This window comes from Gekko japonicus, unplaced genomic scaffold, assembly GCF_001447785.1.
Source record: "Gekko japonicus isolate JY-2015 unplaced genomic scaffold, Gekko_japonicus_V1.1 scaffold117, whole genome shotgun sequence".
Classification (NCBI taxonomy): Eukaryota; Metazoa; Chordata; class Lepidosauria; order Squamata; family Gekkonidae; genus Gekko; species Gekko japonicus.
In genome coordinates this window covers 1,305,467-1,327,610 of record NW_015173676.1, presented here as the reverse complement: position 1 = coordinate 1,327,610, position 22,144 = coordinate 1,305,467, and the positions used below count along the sequence as shown (strand labels likewise).

General features: G+C 45.5%; 1 protein-coding gene across 1 annotated transcript in view; it reads left to right on the top strand.

The window, feature by feature from the left end:
- The first annotated feature begins 515 nt into the window (after positions 1–515).
- The window catches only part of SLC6A9 (solute carrier family 6 (neurotransmitter transporter, glycine), member 9), a 49,148-nt gene continuing 27,519 nt past the window's right edge, over positions 516–22,144 (top strand). The window contains exon 1 of the mRNA XM_015422958.1: positions 516–656. Coding sequence (XP_015278444.1) covers positions 627–656 — 30 coding nt within the window. The 5' untranslated portion in view covers positions 516–626. The remainder of the gene's footprint in view (positions 657–22,144) is intronic.

Here is a 22,144-nt window from a genome sequence, read left to right as displayed (position 1 = left end):
TTTCATTGCTTGGCAGGACCACCTGGTCTCTGGCACAATGGCCGAGCCAACCCAGAACGTGACTAGGTGCACCAGGGTGGAAGGCAATTGCCTCCCATCTGTGTCCTTGGTGGCAGCTGTGCCCCTCTGCGTGCTCAGTGCCCTGAAGACTTCCTCTGCCTGGAGCACTAGCTATGCTCTTTTCCAACCATGTGGAATACTTGCAGCCTCTTCCCACTGCAAAAGGGGCAGTGGCCTGGATGGATTGGAAACTAGGGGGCAGATAGGGAGCATGTTCACCCCAAATCTGGGATTCCTTCAGCCTCTGTCATTTTACCATCTTTGGGTATCTGTTTAATGTCAACAGTCTAATTACTGCAGTAAAAAAAAAGAGGTTTGCAGGAGCTCCAGTGCTAGAAGAGAACCCAGCTGGTGGGACTTCTTCCTGCTGGAGATTTAGGGTATAGGAAGCAAACCTCCTGCTTGACCCCTTCCTCATCCTCTGACCTGTGCCCTTTTTCTTTTCTACAGCTTGCTGTTTCCTTGGTCTAATTGTGCTGCCGTCTGAGGTCTCTGTGTAGCCTGGGAAGCGTAGCCAGCAAGACGGGATAGTGGGCAGGTGGGTGCCCACATCACAGCCCTCAACCATGGCAGAAAAATGCAGCGAGGGGTTGCTGGTAAGTCCACGGTGTTCCTCTTGGGATCCTGTAATGTCCAGTCTGTGTTGGAATATACTAGGTGCTGCCTTTTCTTGGGTATGGGGGAAGCTGAGTGGTCTGGGGCAGAGATGGAGCAGTTCCTGGATCTTTGTTGCGAAAAATCCTACCTTTGGCTGGGTGAACCATAGGAATTTTCTGATTTTCTGTCATATCTTCCTGCCCCTCCATCTGGTTGCTCTGTTCCTCAGGAGTGAGTATTGCCATTATGCTTGGATGCAGCCTATGTTGCATGTAGGTTCCTCCGTTAACCACTTTTCCCAGCTGCTGGTGCCTGCCCTGTCGGGCCTGCCACAGAAGTAAGCAGGGAGGGGGAAATGTCCTGGCACCACTAACTGACATTTAATAACTGAAGTCAAATGATGATAGTGATGAGAGAGCAAAGGAAAGTTATTCTGAACACAGGGCTTGACTGTAGTGGGAGTGAATTGTTGCCACATTAGCAGATTGCTGCTACCTTGGAGTACTGATGAGATCAGATTGATATGGTTTGTATACACGTGAACAGGTGGGCCTGAGAACTGGAGCATGCCAAGGACAAAGGCAACTGGTGATGGCAGAGGGGGGAGGTTATGAGTTTGTTTGCATTTGTCTTGGACTGTATATCATGAGGTACTGTCTTTGTTGGCCCATTGCTCTTTCCTCTCTTGCAAAAGCTCTGGGAACAGAGAGGAAAGATGTACCTTCCCCACTGCAAACTTCACCAGAATCAGACTGCTTCTGAGAAGTACAGGAAATATCATTCCCCTCCCCCTGGCAAAGTGTTGCAAGGTTACCAAACATTGCTGGGGAAACACACAAAATCCATCAGGTAGGATAAAAGCCTGGTTCAACCATACTGCTACTTTGTGTTTGTGATTTCTCCTTCCACTAAAAATGAGATTCCCAGGAGGCGCCTGAAATAGTCTGCACCCCAGCCAGGGGGCACCGTGCCAGCTTCAGGCTGGGACGCATGGGGGAAGGGGAAGCTTGGATAGCTACAACATGTATAGACTGCAGACATACATAGAATCCCTTGCACATGACTAAAGGACACTGCTCTCTCCTCCAGCATTTCACAGGCAGACGTCTTGTCGTGCGCTGCTTTGATGCTTTTCCTTCACACTGTCTTGAGCAGCTTCATGTACACAAACACAGAACACGTGCATCTTTGCTTTCTTTTTCTCATGGGTGAGAGCATATGCTTTCTTCTATGCATACAGCGTAACAGAGTTCAGGCTTTTATATATTCATATCCAGATCATTTTTCCATACACCTTTTGGAATCTAAAAGGTAAAGGTAAAGGTTCCCTTGCTCGAAAGCCAGTCGAATCTGACTCTAGGGATGCAGTGCTCATCTCCGTTTCAAAGCTGAAGAGCCAGCCCTGTCCGAAGACATTTCCGTGGTCATGTGGCCGGCATGACTAAACCCCAAGGCGCACGGAATGCTGTTACCTTCCCACCGAAGTGGTACCTATTTATCTACTTGCAAATTCTTGCTTTCGAACTGCTAGGTTGGCAGGAGCTGGAACTAGAGATGGGAGCTCACTCCATCATGCGGCACCCAGGTCTCGAACTGCTGAACTACTGACCTTCCACAGCCTGCAGTTCAGCGTCTTAACCACTTGAGCCACCACAGCTCCCTTTTGGAATCTAGGGGTTGTATAAATAGGATGCTGCCTTCATTGATGCTACATTGTGTTTCATGCCCATCCAGTTGAATGCAGTTGTGCTTGGGAAACAGATTAGTCATTCTTCATCTAGGTGAATGGAGGTACTGCACAAAGGTGCACCAGCCCACCTGCTGGTCTCAGTGGTGCTGCATGCCAGATTGCCTTGATCTGGGAAGCAAAGGGTATGAGTAAAAGAATTCTGTTTCATATGTTTGGCTGGCAACTGGCTGCTTTCAGCTTTACACACTGCTTTAGGGGGCATTCCAACAGGCCTACAAATGCATGCACATGTTTGCATATGCAAAAACACAAAAAGCGCTGCTCCTGTTGCACAGCTTTCACTGCTTCTTGGATGCATAATGTATACTGTCTTGTGCATTCTTGCTTTTTTGTTCTCTTCTTGATCTTGATTTATGCTGGCTTCTAACTCTCTGGCTCCCCATTGTGCCTCTGGAGCCATTTGGAGGTGTCATTGTGCCCATGGCAGAGAAAGCAGGATGTAGAAGGGAGGGTCCGTCACAGTCTTGGAGTGATAATTCTGCTCTTAGTCTAACCAGTTCTGGGAGTCAGGTGTTATTTGGGGGGAACAACAATATTTGTAGATACTGTGAGGGCAGGAAAAGAGGAGAGTAAATCAAAAATAGGTAAATCATTACCTATTTCACTTACTGTTGGAGCCCTGGACTGATCCACACAGACTATATGGTGTCTAGGTCACTGGGACAGCCACCTGGAACTTTCTGGCCACAGAGAAGGAGCTAATCCCCTCGTTGAGCTGCCTGGACATCATTGAAATAGCTGCATAAACCCATCACCCATTAATCTCATAACCCAAGGCAGGAATAGCATCTCAGGGCCAATAGCTTCCCTCTGTGTCTGGGAAAGAATGTATCATCTCTCCAAGATCCTTCTTTTGGGAAATTTAATGATTACTGTGGGGCAGGTTTCAGACTAGATCTCCTGTCAGTTGTCTTGCAACGATCCATGCCTAAATAAACAAACACAGCCTGGCACAGGATGTCCTGGTCAGACAGCCACACATATTTCCAGGAAGAGACATACAAGGGGGGTGGCTAAAGGTACCTCAGAATCTGTTCTTCATCCCCTTTCATGCCGTATGTTCAGCTGCTGATGCTTACTTCACCCTCTTTGTTCGTTCCCTTTCCTCAAGTTAATGTTGGCCCAGTTGTGGTTGCATGGCTGGGACTATCCCCCAGAAAATAATTTCTCTTGGGCTTTTCTGGGACTTCTCTGTCCTGATACTTTCATATGGCATAAAGCAAAACACTTGGGGAAACGAACTCTGGGCCCTCCATGTAAATATGGACAACACAGAGCAAAATAACAATGGAGTGTTGTGCTAGTGAATAATTTGGGGGTGAGTTTTGCTTGAGTAACTTTAGCCTCTTAGCCATATCCTGTTCCCCATCTTTGAACATGTATTTTGAAACTGGTACCAGTAACCCTTATTTAGACATTATATGATCTGTACAACTGTGTTCATTTATTGGTTTTGGATGGGCAGGTGTACGGTGCAAATAAATATTCCTAAAGTTCATAAAGGCTGGAGAGAAAGAGATGTGTGACTGTTAGCACAAGTAGCAAGATCCAGAGTTTGTAGTGATGGCCTGGCTTGTATGACAAATGAAATCCTATACTGTGGTGTAGAAGAAAAGTGAACTCTTTGTTTTCAACTTCCCCTCAAAAATTGCTGATGGGGAGTACTGTTGTTTGGATTGATATTTACAGTGGCCAAGCACCTCTAGTGCCCAGAGGTGCTAAGTCTTTGGTTATTTACCTTTACCTGAAGTGACATGGCAGGCATCAATTTGATGAAGTGGAAAAGTACTAGAGTTTCACAGCACTTGGGAGATAGAGAGCAAACTGGGCACAAAACTGTGTGCAAGATATTCTGTGTCATTCCCCCTTTAACTGGTGATAGCATCTACACAGTGGAACTGATAAATAGGTTTGCAGGTATCTGTGTCCAGCAACTTTTCTAGCTGGCCTCTGCTCAAGTCAACTAGCCTTTGGTCTGTCTATGGGCGCAGGACATTTCTACTACTGGAGCTAGAAGGTTTTTCCTTCTTTCTTTAAAAAAAAAAAGCATGTCTGGGACGGGTAATGAACAAAGGATCCACTCCCTCAAAATCATGAGGGAGAAGGTAAAGCATTGAAGAAGATCACCTGAATTGAGTATATCGTGAGCCCCCAGCCTCATTGAACCTGTGATCAGTTTTAGGATTTTGACAACACAAAATCAGTGTCACAACAAAATGCCTGCCCATGGGGACTAGAAGTAATACAAAATACAGAGAGGTTCCATAAGAAGTTAGGCATTTCCATGTCAAATGTCCTGTAATGGGGACAGCTGTTTCTAAACGGGTGCTTCTGAAGAAGCAAAGGGCCCATCTGAAGTACCCCTTGTTACAGTGTGGTAAAGGAAATCCCAGAATGACTTTTTGCTTTTGGGGAAGAGATGCTTTGGACAAGAAGGAACTGGAGACCAGCACCTGCCTCAAACTCAGGTATACAAGAAGAATTAGGAAAAAAGTATTGCTGTCTCTGAAAAGACAAAATCCCGCTGAATTGACTAGTTTACCTTAGTGTCATATCTAGTATGCAGTGTGTTTATTTACAATAAATAACACAAAAGAACTTTATTGTAGGTGATGATGTTTCAGTAAAAGAAAAATGGAACATATACGGAGAGAACCAAATAAAAACACAGATGGTCTGGTGAGACAGCTTCCTACCTTCTCAATCGACACCTGGTGAAGCAGCTACCTTAGATAAATGATAAACCTCTAATCACAGCTGGTATGCCAAAGCCAGAACATTCACCCCCTCCTGGGGAAATTCTGTCACTAAAACCAATTCCATCCATGATTTTCCTTGCCCCCATGTTTGCCTGAGGGTCAAATATATATCCTGGTCCTGCAGGGTGAAGTCCATGTGCTGGTGTCAAACCATCTTGTATAATTTGAGTACTAGCTGGGAAAAAGGATTATCAATTAGGGAAAAGAACTGGATTAGCCCCAGGTATTAGTGAACTGGGGTGAATTCCTTCCAATACATCTTTCAAGAAAGCAAAACATGGGGGAACCTCTTTTTCAGTGCAGAATAACAGAGCAGACATTAGGAGTGTGTGTATCCAGGGTATAGCTGTGTTTGCACACTTTGTAGGCAAAGTGTGTTAGAGCAGTCCAAAATGGAGAATTTGGAAGAAATTTGGAGGTAGTCACAGTAGCAAACAGCTGTGTTGGGCGTTAACTCTGTTTCTGGGCCCAGTTTTGGAACATTTTGTTTCAGTTCTTCTCAGAATTTAGTGATTATCCCCAAAGAATCCACCTATATCTAGATTTGCATAAGATACAATACAGAAGTCTTGGAGCAAGGATGGGGGAAACAAACTTTCTGATGCCTAGCTGACAGGCAGTATGGTGTGGTTGTTGGACTGGAATGTGGGAGACCCATGTTCTAATTCCCACTCTGCCATGAAGCTTGGATGTGGTTGGGCCATTCTATCAGTCTGCCCTATCTCACAGGGTTGTTGTTCTGAGGATAAAATGGAGGAGGGGCAAGCAATGTTCACTGACTTAAGCCCTTTGGAGGATAGGCAGGACAAAAATGTACTAAAATACATTTTCAGAGCCCTGTGTATGGTAAGGGAAAATATTACAAATCTTAAACACCCGCAGCTTATTTGGAGATTAGAAGAAGAAGAAGAAGAGAAGAGATTGGATTTATACCCCACCCTTCACTACCCAAAGGTGTCTCAAAGCGGCTTACAAACTCCTTTCCCTTCCCCTCCCCACAACAGACACCCTGTGAAGTGGGTGGGGCTGAAAGAGCTCTTGACAGAAACTGCTCTTTTCCAAGAACTATGGCTTGCCCAAGGTCATCCAGCCAGGTGCAAGTGGAGGAGTGGGGAATTAAACCCAGTTCTCCCAGATTAGAGTCCGCACACTTAACCACTACACCAAACTGGCTCTGTTTGGTGTAGTGGTTAAGACCCTGTTCCCCTCCCCCTCCCTTCTGGCTTGGAGGCCTTTTCAAATGGGGCCGTCTCAATGCCATTTGTGGACATTAGGATATGGAGAAGTGCCAACCTGGGGGGGGGAACACCTCTGACCCACTATTTCCAGAGTCTGGAGAGAGAAGACTTGGACTCCAACCAGTTACAGCTTCCCTATAGACTACCCACAAGAGGGTCAGGGCTCAGGTGGTATGGGGGAACTGCCCGTCACAGGGGTAGCACTTGACTGCAAGGTTGTGTAGCCAACCCCTTTATAACAATGTGGGAGCCTTGATTCTCTAGAAAGCCATCATGTGGAGGCGTGAATTGGGAAGAGGGTGCTAAGCAGAAAGATAAAGAGGTTGCTGGGCTCTTTGGGCAGCTGCCTTTTCCAGCAGTGCTGAAACCCATTCACAAATTCCCTCTCCTGCCCTGACAGTGCCCAAGGTCTCTTTCTCTGTTTGTGTGTGTGTGATATTTTCTCCAGGGGCACTTCCCCACACCCCAGCACAACTCAGTGCCAGACACTCTCACTTGCTCGTTTTAAGGACATTATGTTTTGTCCTTGGATTTGCCGCTGCCTTTGTTTGCATGGCAGCCCCTGCCAGAAGCTCTGACTCCTAGGCAGTTTTCCTGGCTGCTTGGGGGCTTGCAGCATCTGTTGGGGGAATTTTCAGGAGTGAGCACAAGGAGACGGGGTGTCAGTGGTGCATATTCTGCAGGCTGCACAGGGGGTTCTGTTCTGCTTGGCTGTGGGGTACAAGAGTTAAAGGACAGGTTTCCTCCTGGATATACAAGCTGAATAAGTTGACCCTGGCTCATGCAAGCTGGCCTTTGGCCAAGCCATTCCCCCCCCCACCCCCCGCTGTGGGTGTTGAGTCTTTACTGGACTGCGGAAGCGCCTCTGCCTGGAATAATAAGGGGGAGCAGGGGAAGGGGGGCTGAAGGGAATTTTCTGCCTGAGCTGCCCTGGATAATTGAGGCCGAGCCATCAGAGGAGCCTGAGAAAGTCGCCAGAGGATGTATGAGTCTGGCATGGACTTCTCCTCCCCCCCTTACTCCCCCCTCCCGTAACGATAGGCAAGAGAAACCACCTGTGAATGGGGTAGCCAGATAGGACCTCATCTCACACCTGGGAAATAGGCTTCTCATGCCTGTATCTGTCCTTATCCTGACTTCCACAGTCTAATTCAGGATCACAGGGCTCAACTACATTAGCCACCTCACCTGTTCAATGCACAGAACATAAAGTCCGAGAACTGGAGTGAAATCCCAAGGATCCTGGATTTCAGTTTAGAAATAAAGAATCTAAGATTCAAAAGAGATTAGAAGAATGTTCACACATGAAGGTTTTTTGATATTAGAAACTGGTTCTGATATAAACGTACTGCTGGGTGTTGGCAGCTTTTTCTCCACGGTGCTGGGATGTACATTCTACATTTGCCAAGGGTGTAATCAGGGCTTTTTATTTGGAAAAAGAGGTGCCGGAACTCTCAAGAGGGAAATGAAGTTTTCAATCTGTATACTGAAAACTCATGAACTTTTAAACATTTTTAAAAGAATTTTGTCGAAGAGGTTCTGGAACTGTGTTCCGGCGCAATCCCCCAGAAAAAAAGCCCTGGGTGTAATACAGATTTGGAGCTGCAAGTTTGCAGCATACCTGGTTGCAGAGAAAAGTCTGAAATCATGTCCACATTTCTTCACTTAGTACAGCTATTGTGCTGCACTCCACAGGGCCCTAGCTCCATTCCCTTACAGATATACTCAATTTCCCTCCCCTTCCCAACCCTTTTTTCCAATTAAAAAAAAACTCTGAACATAAAATTCCAGGTTTTGCAATACCCCTTCAAAAACAGATTCTCCGTTATGCATATTGTAGGCAGTGTATAAGTTCTGTTTATTCATATTTGTACATTAATTAGGTTAAATAATTATGGGGGGTTTGCCTCTGCGAGTCCAGTGTTCCCATATTCAACCTACTTGTTTCAGGAGTGATGAGGGAAGTTTCTTGAGCTGGCTAGGTTTGTTCTAACAAACAAGCAGCTGGGACTGTGCCAGAAGTGGCGAGGGGTACAACTGAATATCTGGGTAGCTAGCTGTTTATACAGTTCCATCAATATGCTGCCATGTGATGGGAATCACTTTTTTAAGTTTTAAGCCCTCACCAGAATCAGAGTAGAAGCGACATGAGCCACTCTGGGCTGAATATGTGCAAACATGCATGTATATGCATATGAAACCTATGTTCCTTTGCTTCCATGTTGCTTAGCTAGTTTTGTATATTGATGTTTGGTGTTTTTCTTCACCAAAATACTATCATTTCTAGGGATGGACTGACCCCTTGCCTTACTAGGGAAGTTCCTGATGGGCTGCAGCCCTGGAGAGGCAAATGAAGCCAAGTGACCCTCATGGTGTTAGCTTGGACCTGGGCTACACCCTGTTAATGGGTGCTGTTGGGCAAGCCTATATTGGTTGTCAACATCACCATAGCCCAGGTTAGCTTGCTCCAGGGCTGTTTTACAATGCCATCCGAAGCAGAGTTATACCCTTTGAAAGGAATGGGCTTAGAAAGGTGTAACTCTGCTTAGGAGGACAGTGTTATTCCACCCCTGCTTGTTTCTCACGCGATACTTGCTAGAGTCAAATACTAAGCATTTTGGCTTGGTCAGTCCCTTTCTATATGTGTGTATTGTATAGATGCACACCCATTCTGTTTTGCTGTCAGATAATTGCTTTTAAAAATATTTTGTTGAACTATGTAATGATGTATGCTTATAAAGTCTGTTATGAATCATGTTATCAATAATAAATTTTGACTGATTGCTGGTAGGCATCCTTTCCAGATCCCAACTAGTGTTTCTATGTGCACAAGGACTTCTGCTTGTAGAGCACAATTCCCCCCCCTTCCCCTTCCTACAGGAGCTTGAAACAGTCCCCCAAATCATTTCATGTGCTCCATGAGTGGAAGTCATTAAGGTGGCAGAAACTAAGCTACTCCCTGCTGTATGTCAACCAGCTCTTCCTGGTCAACTTTCTTCTTCAGAAAAATGCAAAACAAAAAACAACCAGAAGTTCTTACCCAAGTTGAAATCTGGTGACCGTGTTGTTAATTGGTTCATTATCCAAACTCACAAAATCACTGTGTGTGTGTGTGTAAAGTGCAGTCATCTTATGGTGACCCCAGCCAGAGGCTTTCAAGGCAAATGAGAAGCAGAGGTGGTTTGCCATTGCCTTTCTCTGCAGAGTATTTCTTGGTGATCTTCCAAGTACTGATCTTGCTTAGCTTTCAAGATCTGACAAGATCTGGCTATACCATGCTGCCTCCCCTCCTCATGAAGTCACTAGCCATAAATAAAAGCTGAAGGTTTCCTTCCATAGGAAAAAAGAAGTTGTGGGGAAAATGTGTAAGGTGTTGTGAGAAATATTTCTTTTCTCTATGGCTAAAGCACAATCCTGTGTGTACTTAAGTTCCATTGGACTCAAGTGGGATTTACTTTGTGTCAATACCCATAACAATACCCGTGTGCCGTGGTATAGTTTGTTTCTTTGAACTAAAGACTAAGGACAAGCTGTAAATTTTGAAGGCATGTGATCCATGTGTTGTAATGGGTGCTGTGACATGTTCCTGTAAAGCAGCAATTGGGTTTGTCCAGATGCTCATGGAAGTGGCCTTCCTTTCAAGAGAAAATGGGTACAGTTTTTCTCCTGGCACAGTGATGAAACTGGAAGTAACCGCCACCAGGAGAAAAATGGCTAGGGAAAAGCAGTGTCATAGGGGAGAGTGCAGTCTGGTAAGTTTAGTACTTCCTCTTCTCCACCCATACTGCACTTTAAATAGTCCCCCACTCTCTTTAGAGAAAAATCAACATGATTTGCAAGGTCACACAAGGTAATGCCTTAAGCTGGCTTGTTATTCTTATATTTGTTTTTTATATGCCTCATTTTCCACTGTATTCTTTTTTGCCTTAAATACAATTTATTTGTTATGTAGGATCATTCTTTTGTTCTAGGTTATTCAAAAAGTTCTTGATTGCCAATGCATCTTAGTCATTTAATGTAAATTCAGGAGGGTAGGGAGTGAAATTGGGAAGCTTCCCTATGTTTATTCAGGAAAGGCTGCATCAATTTCAAAGCCATATATGTCTATTTTCATGTTCATCAGGGATCTTTACATGTCTAGATACAAATACATGTCACATTAGGGACTGTTACTCTGTGTTAAGCACCAAAATGAAGTTTGGTTAGTTGATTTTCTTATTCGTTAATTGTCATCCCAAGGCTGGATCTGTGTATAAAAAGCATGTTGACTTAAGTAGACCCACATTGGGTCTGTGACAGCAAGAGACTGGGCACCAGATTTATGCATGCAAGTACAATGGACACTCACTTTGGAAGTGGCTCCGTTTCTATAAATGTACAATGAGAAATTCAGAGTGTGCAGAGGGGTCCTCAAGGACTGTGTTATTCTAAAATATATGGATGGATGTTCCCAGTTTGTTAAACCTGTGATGTGTGTCATTTGTGATTGTTTGTTTGCCTGAGTGGAATTTGTACTATATGTATAAGCCATTCCGCTGTACAGTCTTACAGAATACCTCCCTTAACTTCAGATCATGCCTTTAAAGGGCAAGTGAGACTGACCAAAGTAAAGGTGGTTTTGTACTTATACGTGGGGCTTGCAGAGTTGAACATTTATCAGTTTTTCTAGACCAGATAGGTCAGTTTGCTCTTGCAGTTTGTCTGGGTTCTCTGATGTTGCACATTCTGGGCCAGAAAGCCAACCCCCTCCCCTTGACATGCTTTCTTAGCTGGTGGAAACCCTTATATTCCCCCTCCCCAAATAGTTACTCTGATTTGGGCCAACACAGAGACTGTGCTGAAACAGTGGCACACTTTGATGTTTTCTGTCTTTATCCCTCCGAATCAGGCACGGATTGCTTTCTCTGCTTGAGCTTTAGATTGCAAAGTTTTTTGCAACCCCTGTCAGACTGAACAGGCTTCTTTCATACCTTTCCTCCTGGGATACCTTGGAGCAGAAAGTGCAGCTCTATTTCACTGTTTCCTGATACAAAGAAAATAGATGTGAGTCACCATTCTTTAGTGTAAAGGGCAAAATAATTGTCTTGGGCAAATTAAATAACTTCAAGCTGTTCAAGGGTTATAATAGTCTGAGTTAACACTGGAAGATATTTTAAGTAATACAGATCCATCTTTTTTATTTTGGCATAGATGTTTGCTGCCAGATGGGTCCTAAAGAATTAAAAACACATACAAGTTGATAACCTTTATTGGATCTCTTTCTGTTGGTGTAGCGGGCAAGTTTTATTATTATTATTATTATTATCGTATGGCATTGTTTGTAGTATGGCCAGGAGATCCTAAGATTGTCTACCAAACTCTTCATTTGGCTGAGAAGAATTGTGTGTTTTCTTCAAAGTCTGGATATTGCTTTATGACAAAAAGCTGATAAAAATCAGCTATCAGTTACACTTAATTCATGATTCAAGTACTAAAAGCCTTGGCAGACTATAGGTGTATTTGCATATGCTTTATCTAAACTCTGTATTTAACCTGAAGTCTACGCTTTTTTTAAAGTCTTTCTAAGATACTCTTCCTGCCAACCTAGCAGTTCGAAAGCAAGAAATTGCAAGTAAATAGGTACCACTTCGGTGGGAAGGTAAAAGCGTTCCGTGCACCTTGGTGTTTAGTCATGCCAGCCACATGACCACGGAAATGTCTTCGGACAGCACTGGCTCTTCGGCTTTGAAACGGAGATGAGCACCGCAATCCTAGAGTCGGATTCGACTGGCTTTCGAGCAAGGGAACCTTTACCTTTAAGATACTCTAATAATGTAATAATCTTTTTTAAATGACCCCTTGTGTTTTTCTTTTTTTAAAAAAGGTGTATTTTGTGTGTTTTCAGTGAAGAAGCAACTTAAATCAAGAGTACTGTTTGCATACGGGCTAAAAACAGCCATACGATAGCCATGCTTGCGCCTCTTGTTTGCTTGCCCCCCTGGCAATCAGAAACAGGCTAAATACGGAGGTTCCATTTTTAGCTGTAGTTGCTAAAAGACATCTAATCCTTAAAGCAGCCTAAATCTGTGGCCATCATCACATTGTATGGCAATGATTTCTAACCTATCTCCCTGATCAACAGTCAAGAGCTTAGTCCTTATAGTATATTTTGTAGACCTTGCCATGGTGATAACATGTCATTGAAGCGAAATTCAGCAAAGGCAGGGCCTTTCACGCTCTGCAGAGAGCGGGTGCACACAGAGGGCTTTCTATAGCATCCAAGCTTGTTGATAGGTTTGTGTTTGCTTGTTTCCATTGACTCACACATTGCTGTATTGGTTGGGAGGTTGAGCATCCTTCAATCTAATTATCACAACTGTTCAGGAAGAGAGTCATTCATAGACTGGGACTTAGTTTACATTTATGTTTTTGGGGGGTTGATCTTCAAAACATTTCTGGATGTTTTGTTCAGGCAACATCAGAAATTGAAAATGTTTTGCTGGGTTTGTTTATTTATTTGTTTGACTTATACCCCGCCCTTCCACGTGGGCTCAGGGCGGCTAACAAGAGGCAATTGCCATACATAACACTAAAACCAGATAAAACAATCAATTATATTTACATTTACATTTAAAATCGGTGCTCGTAACAATATGTCATCCAAGACGGGGCTCCAATACAATGTTTCAGAGGATCTACTGTCTCCTCTTGATCGGTCTACGCTATGTCCGTTCTTCATTCCCAAGGCCAGATCGCATTGCCAGATATGGCAGCACGGTGGTGGTACAGTGATGGCGGCCTACTCGAAAGCCAGGCGGAAGAGTTCCATCTTGCAGGCCCTGTGGAACTGCATAAGGTTCCTCAGGGCCCTGATCTCCTCCGGGAGCTCATTCCACCAGATAGGAGCCACCACCGAAAAAGCCCTGGCCCTAGTTGCAGCATATTTGGCATCTCTAGGGGCTGGGACAACCAAAAGGTGTTTTGCCCCCGACCGTAGTGCCCTTGGGGGAACATATGGGGAAAGGCGGTCCCTTAGGCTAGCTGGACCCTGGCCATATAGGACTTTATAGGTAAGAACCAGCACTTTGAAGCGGACTCGGTACGCTATTGGCAGCCAGTGCAGCGCCTTCAGAACAGGCTGGATGTGGTCTCACCGAGAGTGGCCCATCAATAGCCTGGCTGCTGCATTCTGCACCAGCTGCAGCTTCCAGATCTGCGACAAAGGCAGCCCCATGTAGAGAGCGTTACAGTAGTCCAACCTCAAGGTAACCGTCACGTGGATCACTGTGGCCAAGTCATCGCGGTCAAGGTAGGGAGCCAACTGCTGTGCCAGCCGCAGATGGTAGAAGGCTGACTTGACAGTGGCTGCTACCTGGGCCTCCATCGTTGAAGAGGAGTCCAGGAGCACCCCCGAACTCCTAACCCTCAGCGCCGGCACCAGAGGCACCCCGTCGAAGGCCGGGAGAGGGAGCCCCAACCCTGAACCGACCCAACTTAAGCCCAGGACCTCTGTCTTCACCGGGTTTAGCTTCAGTCGACTCAGCCTGAGCCAACCAGCCACAGCTTGCAATGCCCGATGAAGGTCATCCGGGTCGGAATCTGACCAGCCGCCCAACATTAGATAGAGCTGGGTGTCATCCGCATATTGATGACAACCCAGCCCATAGCTCCGAGCAATCTGGGCGAGGGGGTGCATATAGATGTTAAATAGTATTGGGGACAGCACTGCCCCCTGAGGCAGCCCACACTCAAGAGGATGCCCCTGGGAGCGCTGATCCCCAATTGCCACCCTCTGTCCCCGACCTTGAAGAAAGGAGGCAAACCATTGAAGGAGCAACAAGAAGAATCCCAGTTCATTTTGATAGCTGTGTTTGCTAGAGTTCCTGTATGCACAGAAAAGTTGTTGCATAAGTTTATTATTTCAATTGGTACCCTGAATTCCACACCCATGAAATTGTGAAAGAGACTGGATGCTGCTATTTTAGCTCCAGGGCCATTAGAAAATGAGAAGTGCTTGTGTTCAGTGTGTTGTTGTTGTTGTTGTTATACAAAAACTCACTGTTGTTTTATTCTGATGTGTGGGAGACACACACACATATAATAAGGAATATGTTCAGAATTCATCTCTCTGCATTAGAATCATTTTGTCTTTTGCAACTTCCTTCCAGGAAGTTCACCCACCCCCAACCAAACGCAAAATAGCAGGCCTTTCCACTGTTCCTGTGGTGAAAGCTATGTTTTCAGTTCACAGCAGGCATTTTCTTTTTGAGAAAATTATTGGAAGCAAAAGGTAAACCTGAGTTCTGTGTCCATCATCCTAGTTTGTTTGATTTAGCTATGAACCCTGAAGCATGTCCTCCTTTGGCACCCTGTCACAAATTTCCCCTGCTCGGAGGCATTAGCCTTTGGCCAGAGTCCATCTTTTTACCTCATGCCCTAAGCCTGGAAAAATACTATGTGCCTAAGAATTTGGGGGAGGGGGGAATCAACCTTACTGCTACCCTTTCTGAATCTAGGGGCCATCGGATTTCTCTTGTGGCTGCACCTGGGAATCTAAGGAAGGCATAGGGAGGAAGAAGGTCTTGCAAGGAACAAAACTATGCTTTAAGAGAACATAATGCAAGGGAGTGCTCAGGGAAGGGAGGGGGCCTATGGTTCAGTGGTAGAACACTCACGGAATTTCCCATGTGGAATTCCTGGTATCTTCAATAAAATGGTGTCAGACAGACCCTTCTGTGTTCAAGACCCTGGAGAGCTGATGCCAGTGAAAGTGGATAATACTGAACAAAATGGAATAAGATTAATATGTTTCTATGGGCTTTATTGCCTGCTAGCTTTCTGAATGAACTTGGAGAGTATGCCCAGAAGAGGATACATGAGAACTACACGGTACACATCTGTGTGCATTGTGAGTGAAGGTTTGGTTCCAAACACCTGTGCACTACTTCCATAGATGTTGCAGTTGGACAGATGGCCACAGTGCATTTATTATGACAAATTATCAGAATGCATATGCAGTAAGTCAGGGGAGATCGCTGGATTGCAGAAAATAGCAAACACCTTTGTCCTGAGCAGCAACATGGGCATGCACATCATGAGTCCTATTTTGGTGGTGCTGCATTGTGGAAAGGTGAAAATATGCCTTTACTTGTCCATGGGCAATGAAGACTGGTATTTAGTGCATTAAGCTATCAACCTACAAGAAAAGATGGAAAGTGATAGCAAACTAAGAATAAGGCTGCAGCCCTAATTCGGTTTTTCTTCCAAAAGGGCAACCAGTTTGTACCGGCTGTGCTTAAGATGTTTCAAGCAACTGTTATATCTCGTCTGCTATATGGGATTCCTATCTGGATCCACTCTTTCACTAGGAGAGTTGAGAGCATTTACTCCACTTTTCTGCACAGGATTCTTGGTGTTTCCAACTCAGTGTTGCTCTTTGCTCTTTACAAGGAGCTGGGTCTTCACTTGGTAGAATCTCGGGCTTGGATCATTACGATTAAATATTGGCTTTGGCTTCATTTTTTATCTCCCCCTGCTAGCCTAATGGCCCAACTTTTAACTGACCCTTATATATCAGAGTGGTCACAGGCCATAGTGGGAAAGGTGGGTACATTAGGTATTGACCTGGAACCCCTCTATAACTGTGGTGAGGTAGCAACCTTGCAGGTGATTAGGAGGAGAGTTTGGGATATAGAGGCGCAGATCATTCATGCCGGTAGTTTCGGAGTTTGCTCTCCTTACTCATTACCCCTCCTTCCTTCACATACCTCTATGGTACCGTACATTGCTAACCTGACAATCCCAGTTTTTAGGAGGGTTTTTATGCTTGCAAGGTTCAACCTTTTCCCTTCAGTAGTAGTCTCAGGTAGATACAGGGGTGTCCCGTATAAGGATAGACTTTGCAACTGTAATCTTGGGGAACCCGATTCTATTACCCATATCCTTCTTCGATGTCCTAAATATTCTGTTATGCGCAATATTTTCATTCGCCTTCTCCCTTTGCAGAGAGATTTTCTGGATGGGGATTTAATTTTTTTTTTTTTAGCAGACAAGAGCCCGGCAATAACACTATCTGTCGCTGAATTTTTGACCTATGTATGGAAGTCAGGAGTAATACTCTGTAAATCTTGTAAACCATGTTAGGATTGCTTTGTATCTTGGGATCGGGAATACTGGTCGATGCTGTTCTTTGTACCTACTCTTTAAACTCTGTCCTTTGTTTGATTTACTTATACTATGCCAATAAAGGTTTTCTGGTTCTGGTTCTGGATAGCAAATGGGATCATAGAAAGGAACCCTAAACGTGGTGGGAGTATATTCTGTGACAACTACATGAAAATGTGGTTTGCATGGTTGTCTGGAATTAGGTTGTGTCTTTGTGTTGTTTTACATTCTTTTAGTAATGCTTTAAGGCAGAATGTGCACAGTGACCAGTGTTCCCTCTAAGCTGAGTTGGTGTGAGCTAGCTCACAGTTTTTTAGCCTCCAGCTCACACATTTTTGTCTTAGCTCAGAAAGGATGGCTCCAGAGCAAACTAATTTATGCAGTAGCCACATTGCTCGCTCACAACTTTAATGCCAGTAGCTCACAAAGAAGAATTTTTGCTCACAAGAATCCATAGTTTAGAGGGAACATTGACAGTGACCGCTTTCAAAGAAATGACTAGGCTTCATATTCATTTTAAGATTTGGTAGCCCGGCTGGGTCTTTCCAAGACTTTCATTGATTGATGTGACCTTCTAGAACACAGCTTGAAGAGTCTGGTCATGCTCCTTTTGTATGGTGGCCATACCTAGCTCTCTGCAATAGGATGCTATTCCCACACTCCAAGCATAGTTTTGTCTAAAGGTTTAGTGCCAGGATACCGGGTTTCTGGAGAGCAGAAGGGCTGACTATACTTTTGCTGAGACTGTTATGTGGGATGACCAAATCTCCCTGTCCTTGGTTTTTTTCTAACCCAGGATTCCTATCCCGTCTGGCCTATTTAGCTCCACCTTCTGGTTGAATTAGTTTTCTGTTGGCATGTTCCTTAGTTTGGCTTTTCTGCAGCAATATTGTGAGAAGATTTTGAAGAATGGAACTGGTTCTAAGGTAGCATTGGCACTGCTTGCTGCCCCCCCCCATGTGTGGCAGCGAGAGGGAGCTCTTTGCTGACCTTTGCCCCATCCATGTATAGCAATGTCAGGCTCCTAGATCCCATCTGGATTCTACTCTTCCCCCCCTTTTGCCACTCTTCTCTGCCATGTTCTGCTGTCTCATTCATGCCTCACTGGGCTCCTTGGATGTTGATGCTCATAAAACAGCTGGGACGCTCGAAGCCATAGCAGAGAGGTGGGGATGCTTAGTGTTCTGTCATCAGGCATAGGGGCAAGAGCATCACAAAAGGAACAGAACAAGGCAGGGAGCAAAAGGCAAAAGGAAGAATGAGGATCAGGTTCTTGTTGTTTCTGCAAAGAGCCCAGATCTGGAGGAAATATGAAATGCATGGTTGTATCACTCTCAACGATCAATCCAGTTCTTATTGTGATCTCCAGATAGTCTAATCAGAGCATTATGACTTCACTAATGGCTACCATGGGAATGGATATGATGATGTCAGGAGGAATAGAGAGCTTGTTGGAGAGGAAGTGGCATGTTGCACCCTGGAGGGAGAACAACCTGGGATGGCTGAATGAGGTCACAGGATGGAATAAGCTCCCCTTCCCACTTGGATCTGTGGGGATGCACTTTTGGCTACTCTTCCTACCACTTGTGTGGTTTTAGGGAGCTCATGCAGCTGAAGATGGTAGGATGGAGATTCAAAATGTAGGAGTCTAAGCATCTCTGATTCAAGCACCCAACGCCCTGGAACCAGATGAGCAAAGGCCCTGTTTGAACAGAGGGCATTTCCCATCTCAGTGCATACATAAGGAACATTGCACTTTGCATTCCTGCACTCTGGTTCCACTGTGCCGTCAGAAAGTCTCATTGGCTGAATGGAAAACATTTAAGTGTGACTAGGCAGGATAGCTGGTTGGCAAGTCCAGTCCATGGCAATGGAATACATGCACCCACACCAGAGCTGCTGAGGGAAGGGGGAGTATTGGTTGCGAACATTAGAAAACTAGGTCTCTGGAGTTCATACCATCAACAAGACCTGGCCCAGCCACAGGAGACTAAATCTCAAGCTGGTTTTAGAGCTACGTATATATAAGCTTCAGGGCTGCTTCTTTGTGGCTCCAATTTCTTCTAACGTCTAGGACTGGTTGGGCTTCCCAGGATGCCCTGCAACAGGTGTGTGCAGGCAGAGAAATCCCTGCGAGGCCATCGGTGGGTCAGGCCAGGACTTAAATAGCCAAGCGAGGAGAGGCTATGTGAGCACTGTGAATGAGCTGTTATGAAATCAGACCCAGCCCATGATGCATGTCTCCACCCAGTCCAGCAAGGCTGAAGTCTTCTGTCTGTGCCAGGTATTCCTGCCGCAAAGGAGCCAGGCCAGGCTGCCTTGGAGAAAGTCTCCATCACAGCCTGAGAAGAAAGGGGGACAGAGCTCTTCCTGGCTCCCCTCCCTTCTTGATGTCCGGCTCCTTGCCCAGGCACTGTGGGGTCTGAGCCCATCTTTGAGGCAGCCCCCCTCCCTATGTTGGCTAATTGAAGGGGAGGGGCAGCCAACAGCTGGACGCTGCTAATGAGGCCTCATTAGGATGAGGTCAGGCTGAGCTGGCTCTTTCACCACAGCAGGCCTGCTGGGCAGACGGGAAAGGGCCGTGCCAGTATGGGATGTGAGGCAGAACAAAAGGTGAAACCTTCAAATCCCATCCCAAGCACTTGAGATCTGGTTCTCTGTATTTTGACTTCCAGCTGGTGTTAGAGAGGCAGAGTGAAACTTCTTTGCATGTCTGAATGGCGATATTGGCACACAGGGCCTGGCTTCAGGTAAGGCAGATTCCTGCTTTGGTATTAAGTCCTAAAATGTTTCTTGAATTTGCTCACTGTGCCAATTCTGTTAACTCTATAGATAGTGAAACAGGTTCTTTGCAATGTGTGCCTTGTGCATTAAGATGCTGGATACAATTGATCCCTAGTGTCAAAGTGAGGAGCTTAGTTGGGGAGGAATGAACCCACAACCTAGGAAGCCAGCTTGTGCCGGTGCATTCCATACATTGCTCAGTGCCTCTGGAAAGCAAAGGGGATGGCCTATACTCACACCACTGCTGTTGCATGAGATCCAGGTCCATCCAGGTACTGCCTCACCAGTCCCAGCCTCCATTGTCTCCAGCACGAAGAAGGCAGGTTTTACTGGGATCCAGCCTCCCTCTGAAATTGTCATCTCATTTCAGTTTGTACATGTGGGTGCACTGGCATAGACAGGGAAAGCTGAACAACCTGAAAGGAGCCACCTTTTGCCCACCTGGGTGGGATGTCACTAGCAGGGGAAGGAGGTGCTGATGGGATCTCCGGCGGTGGAGAGTTCCTGCCTTCCATAGGAGACTGCTGCAGTAGAACCTTGTGACTCTGAGTGTAGCATTTTGATGCATGTTGGGCAAGGCGGTGCTGAGCACTGGGCAGGCGGGGGCAGCGTGGTGCTGGAGGCACTGAGCTGAGAGTAATGCCAAGTTCATGAGCGAGAGGCAAGCACATTTTTGCCCCACTAGCAGCAGGGCTGGATGTGAAGAAAGAAGCCAACAGCAGCAGCTCTAGCAGCATCCGGAGATACCAGGAATGAGCAGACAAGGGGTTCCCTGTCCCCAAGAACAGGTCAGTGGGGAGCCTTTCCTAAAGCTCTGAGGGAGGGGGGAGCAGCTTTTGGATGGGGAGGAAGGACTGGTAAATGCCTCTGTGCATGCAGGCACGTGAAGAGCAGGGTATCTAGCAAGGGAGTTGCTGTGTGTGTGTGTGGGGGGGGGGAGTTAGTGCCGGAGATTCAGTGAAAGCTGGTAACTACACTCTGTCAAAGCTTCTTTGTGCTGGCTCCCAGGGAGACAGTGGCAAGAGGTATGGAATTCCTAGGCTCAATGTGCCTCATACACATCCCTGCCAGGCTGTTTGTCATGAAGGTGGAGATGCATAAAGTGCTGGTGCAGGGGCCCAGCACATTACGCTGGAGAAGGGCTCCTTGGCTGCTATTCTACCTCCCTTATGAAGCCAAGAGGCTTGGAGGTGTGTTCATAGAAGGAGCAAACTTCTATGGATGTACAAGTGTATTTGTGCCCAGAGCGGTGGGCACCTGTGACCTCCCACAAAGTGGTTTTCCCATTCCCTGGGATTCTAGTCCTTGCTTCTAAGACTGCCTGCCATTTCCTGAGGGATTCTGTGTGTGCCAGTGGGAAGCCAGAACTTCTCACCACTGCCACCAATGTGGTTCACTACCACACACCTTGGGAGCCATCACTGCACTCTTGCGGTTTCTACATTAAGTACATTGTGCCTGCTGTGTCTTCTCTCTGCCTCTAGAGTGAGCCACAGAATAGCACAAGTAAATTGTGGGATGGTGGGCTATCAAATGAAGTGCATGGGTTTGTTACTGCAACAGGTTAGGCAGCATTCCTCTGCGGGAGTAACAGACTTTGTTCCCACAAGCCCTCTACTTGCAAGGCTATCTGAGAGAATTCATGTCCTACCTTGGCCACTTCTTTGTTTTTGCCAGTTTGCCCATCATGCCTGTTAGACAGGTAATCCAAAAAGAAGAACAAAAAACCTCTGGGTGATTTGTGTGAGTGATGATCTGTTTATTCATTTCCTATTTCTTATCATTTGAAGGTTTCTCAAGTACTCCCAGAATGATGATCCATGGACCCATGCATGAATTCGCCTTAAACTTTCTGAAACTTTTTTATCTTGCCCTTTCAATGCATTGCTTTGACAATGAATTACATAGAGGGGCTTTATGCCTTGTGAATAGGTGCCCCCTCCACCTTTGCATCATGCTTTTAACAGCAGTATGATCAGGCAAAAATTCATCAGATGAAGCCTTTCTAAACTTACAAATCCAGTGCTTCGGCGTGGGTTTTGCTGAACTTCTTCTCTAATAGTAGTTAAAGGCATAGGTTCCCTGCTTGAACAGAAGATAGGTGGAATCAAAATCTGTGCCACCACAGATTTCACAGTGCTTTATTATATAAACATTGCTCTCTGTATTGGACTCTGGTTTGCTTGCCAGAATTTTGAGAATTCTGAAAATTATTAATTTTATTCGTATATTCTCTCTCTCTCTCTCTCTCTCTCACACACACACACACACACATCATGACCATGAGAATGAGAAATGTCCTCCTATTCAGGAGCTGCACAGCCACCTCTCTGTCTTACTCTGCAGAGAAGACTTAGCATTTGTGTAGCACTGTCAAATGTCCAAAGCATTTCTCTTACATTATCTTGTAATCCTTAAAAACAACCCTGTAAGGTAAATAAGGATTTCCCCATATTACTGATGGCAGGCTGAGGCTGAGATAATCTTACCTAAATTCACCTAGTGAGCATGGCAGAAAGGAGACTTGGACCGGGGACTTCTGAAGGTTTTTAGCCACTAAAAGCTAGAACAAGTCTTTACAAGGATGGCGAATATGGATATAGTGCGCTTTGAAGCATCTGTTCCCATGTTCACAATGCTATAGAGCCATTTTATTAGCACTGCCAACATCATATTTCAGCTAGGTATGACAACAGGCATTCTCTCTCTCTCTCTCTCTCTCTCTCTTCTCTCTCTCTCTCTCTCTCTCTCTCTCTCTCTCTCTCTCTCTCTCTGTCATTTTAATTGGTTGAGAACAGATTTTGATGTGGCAC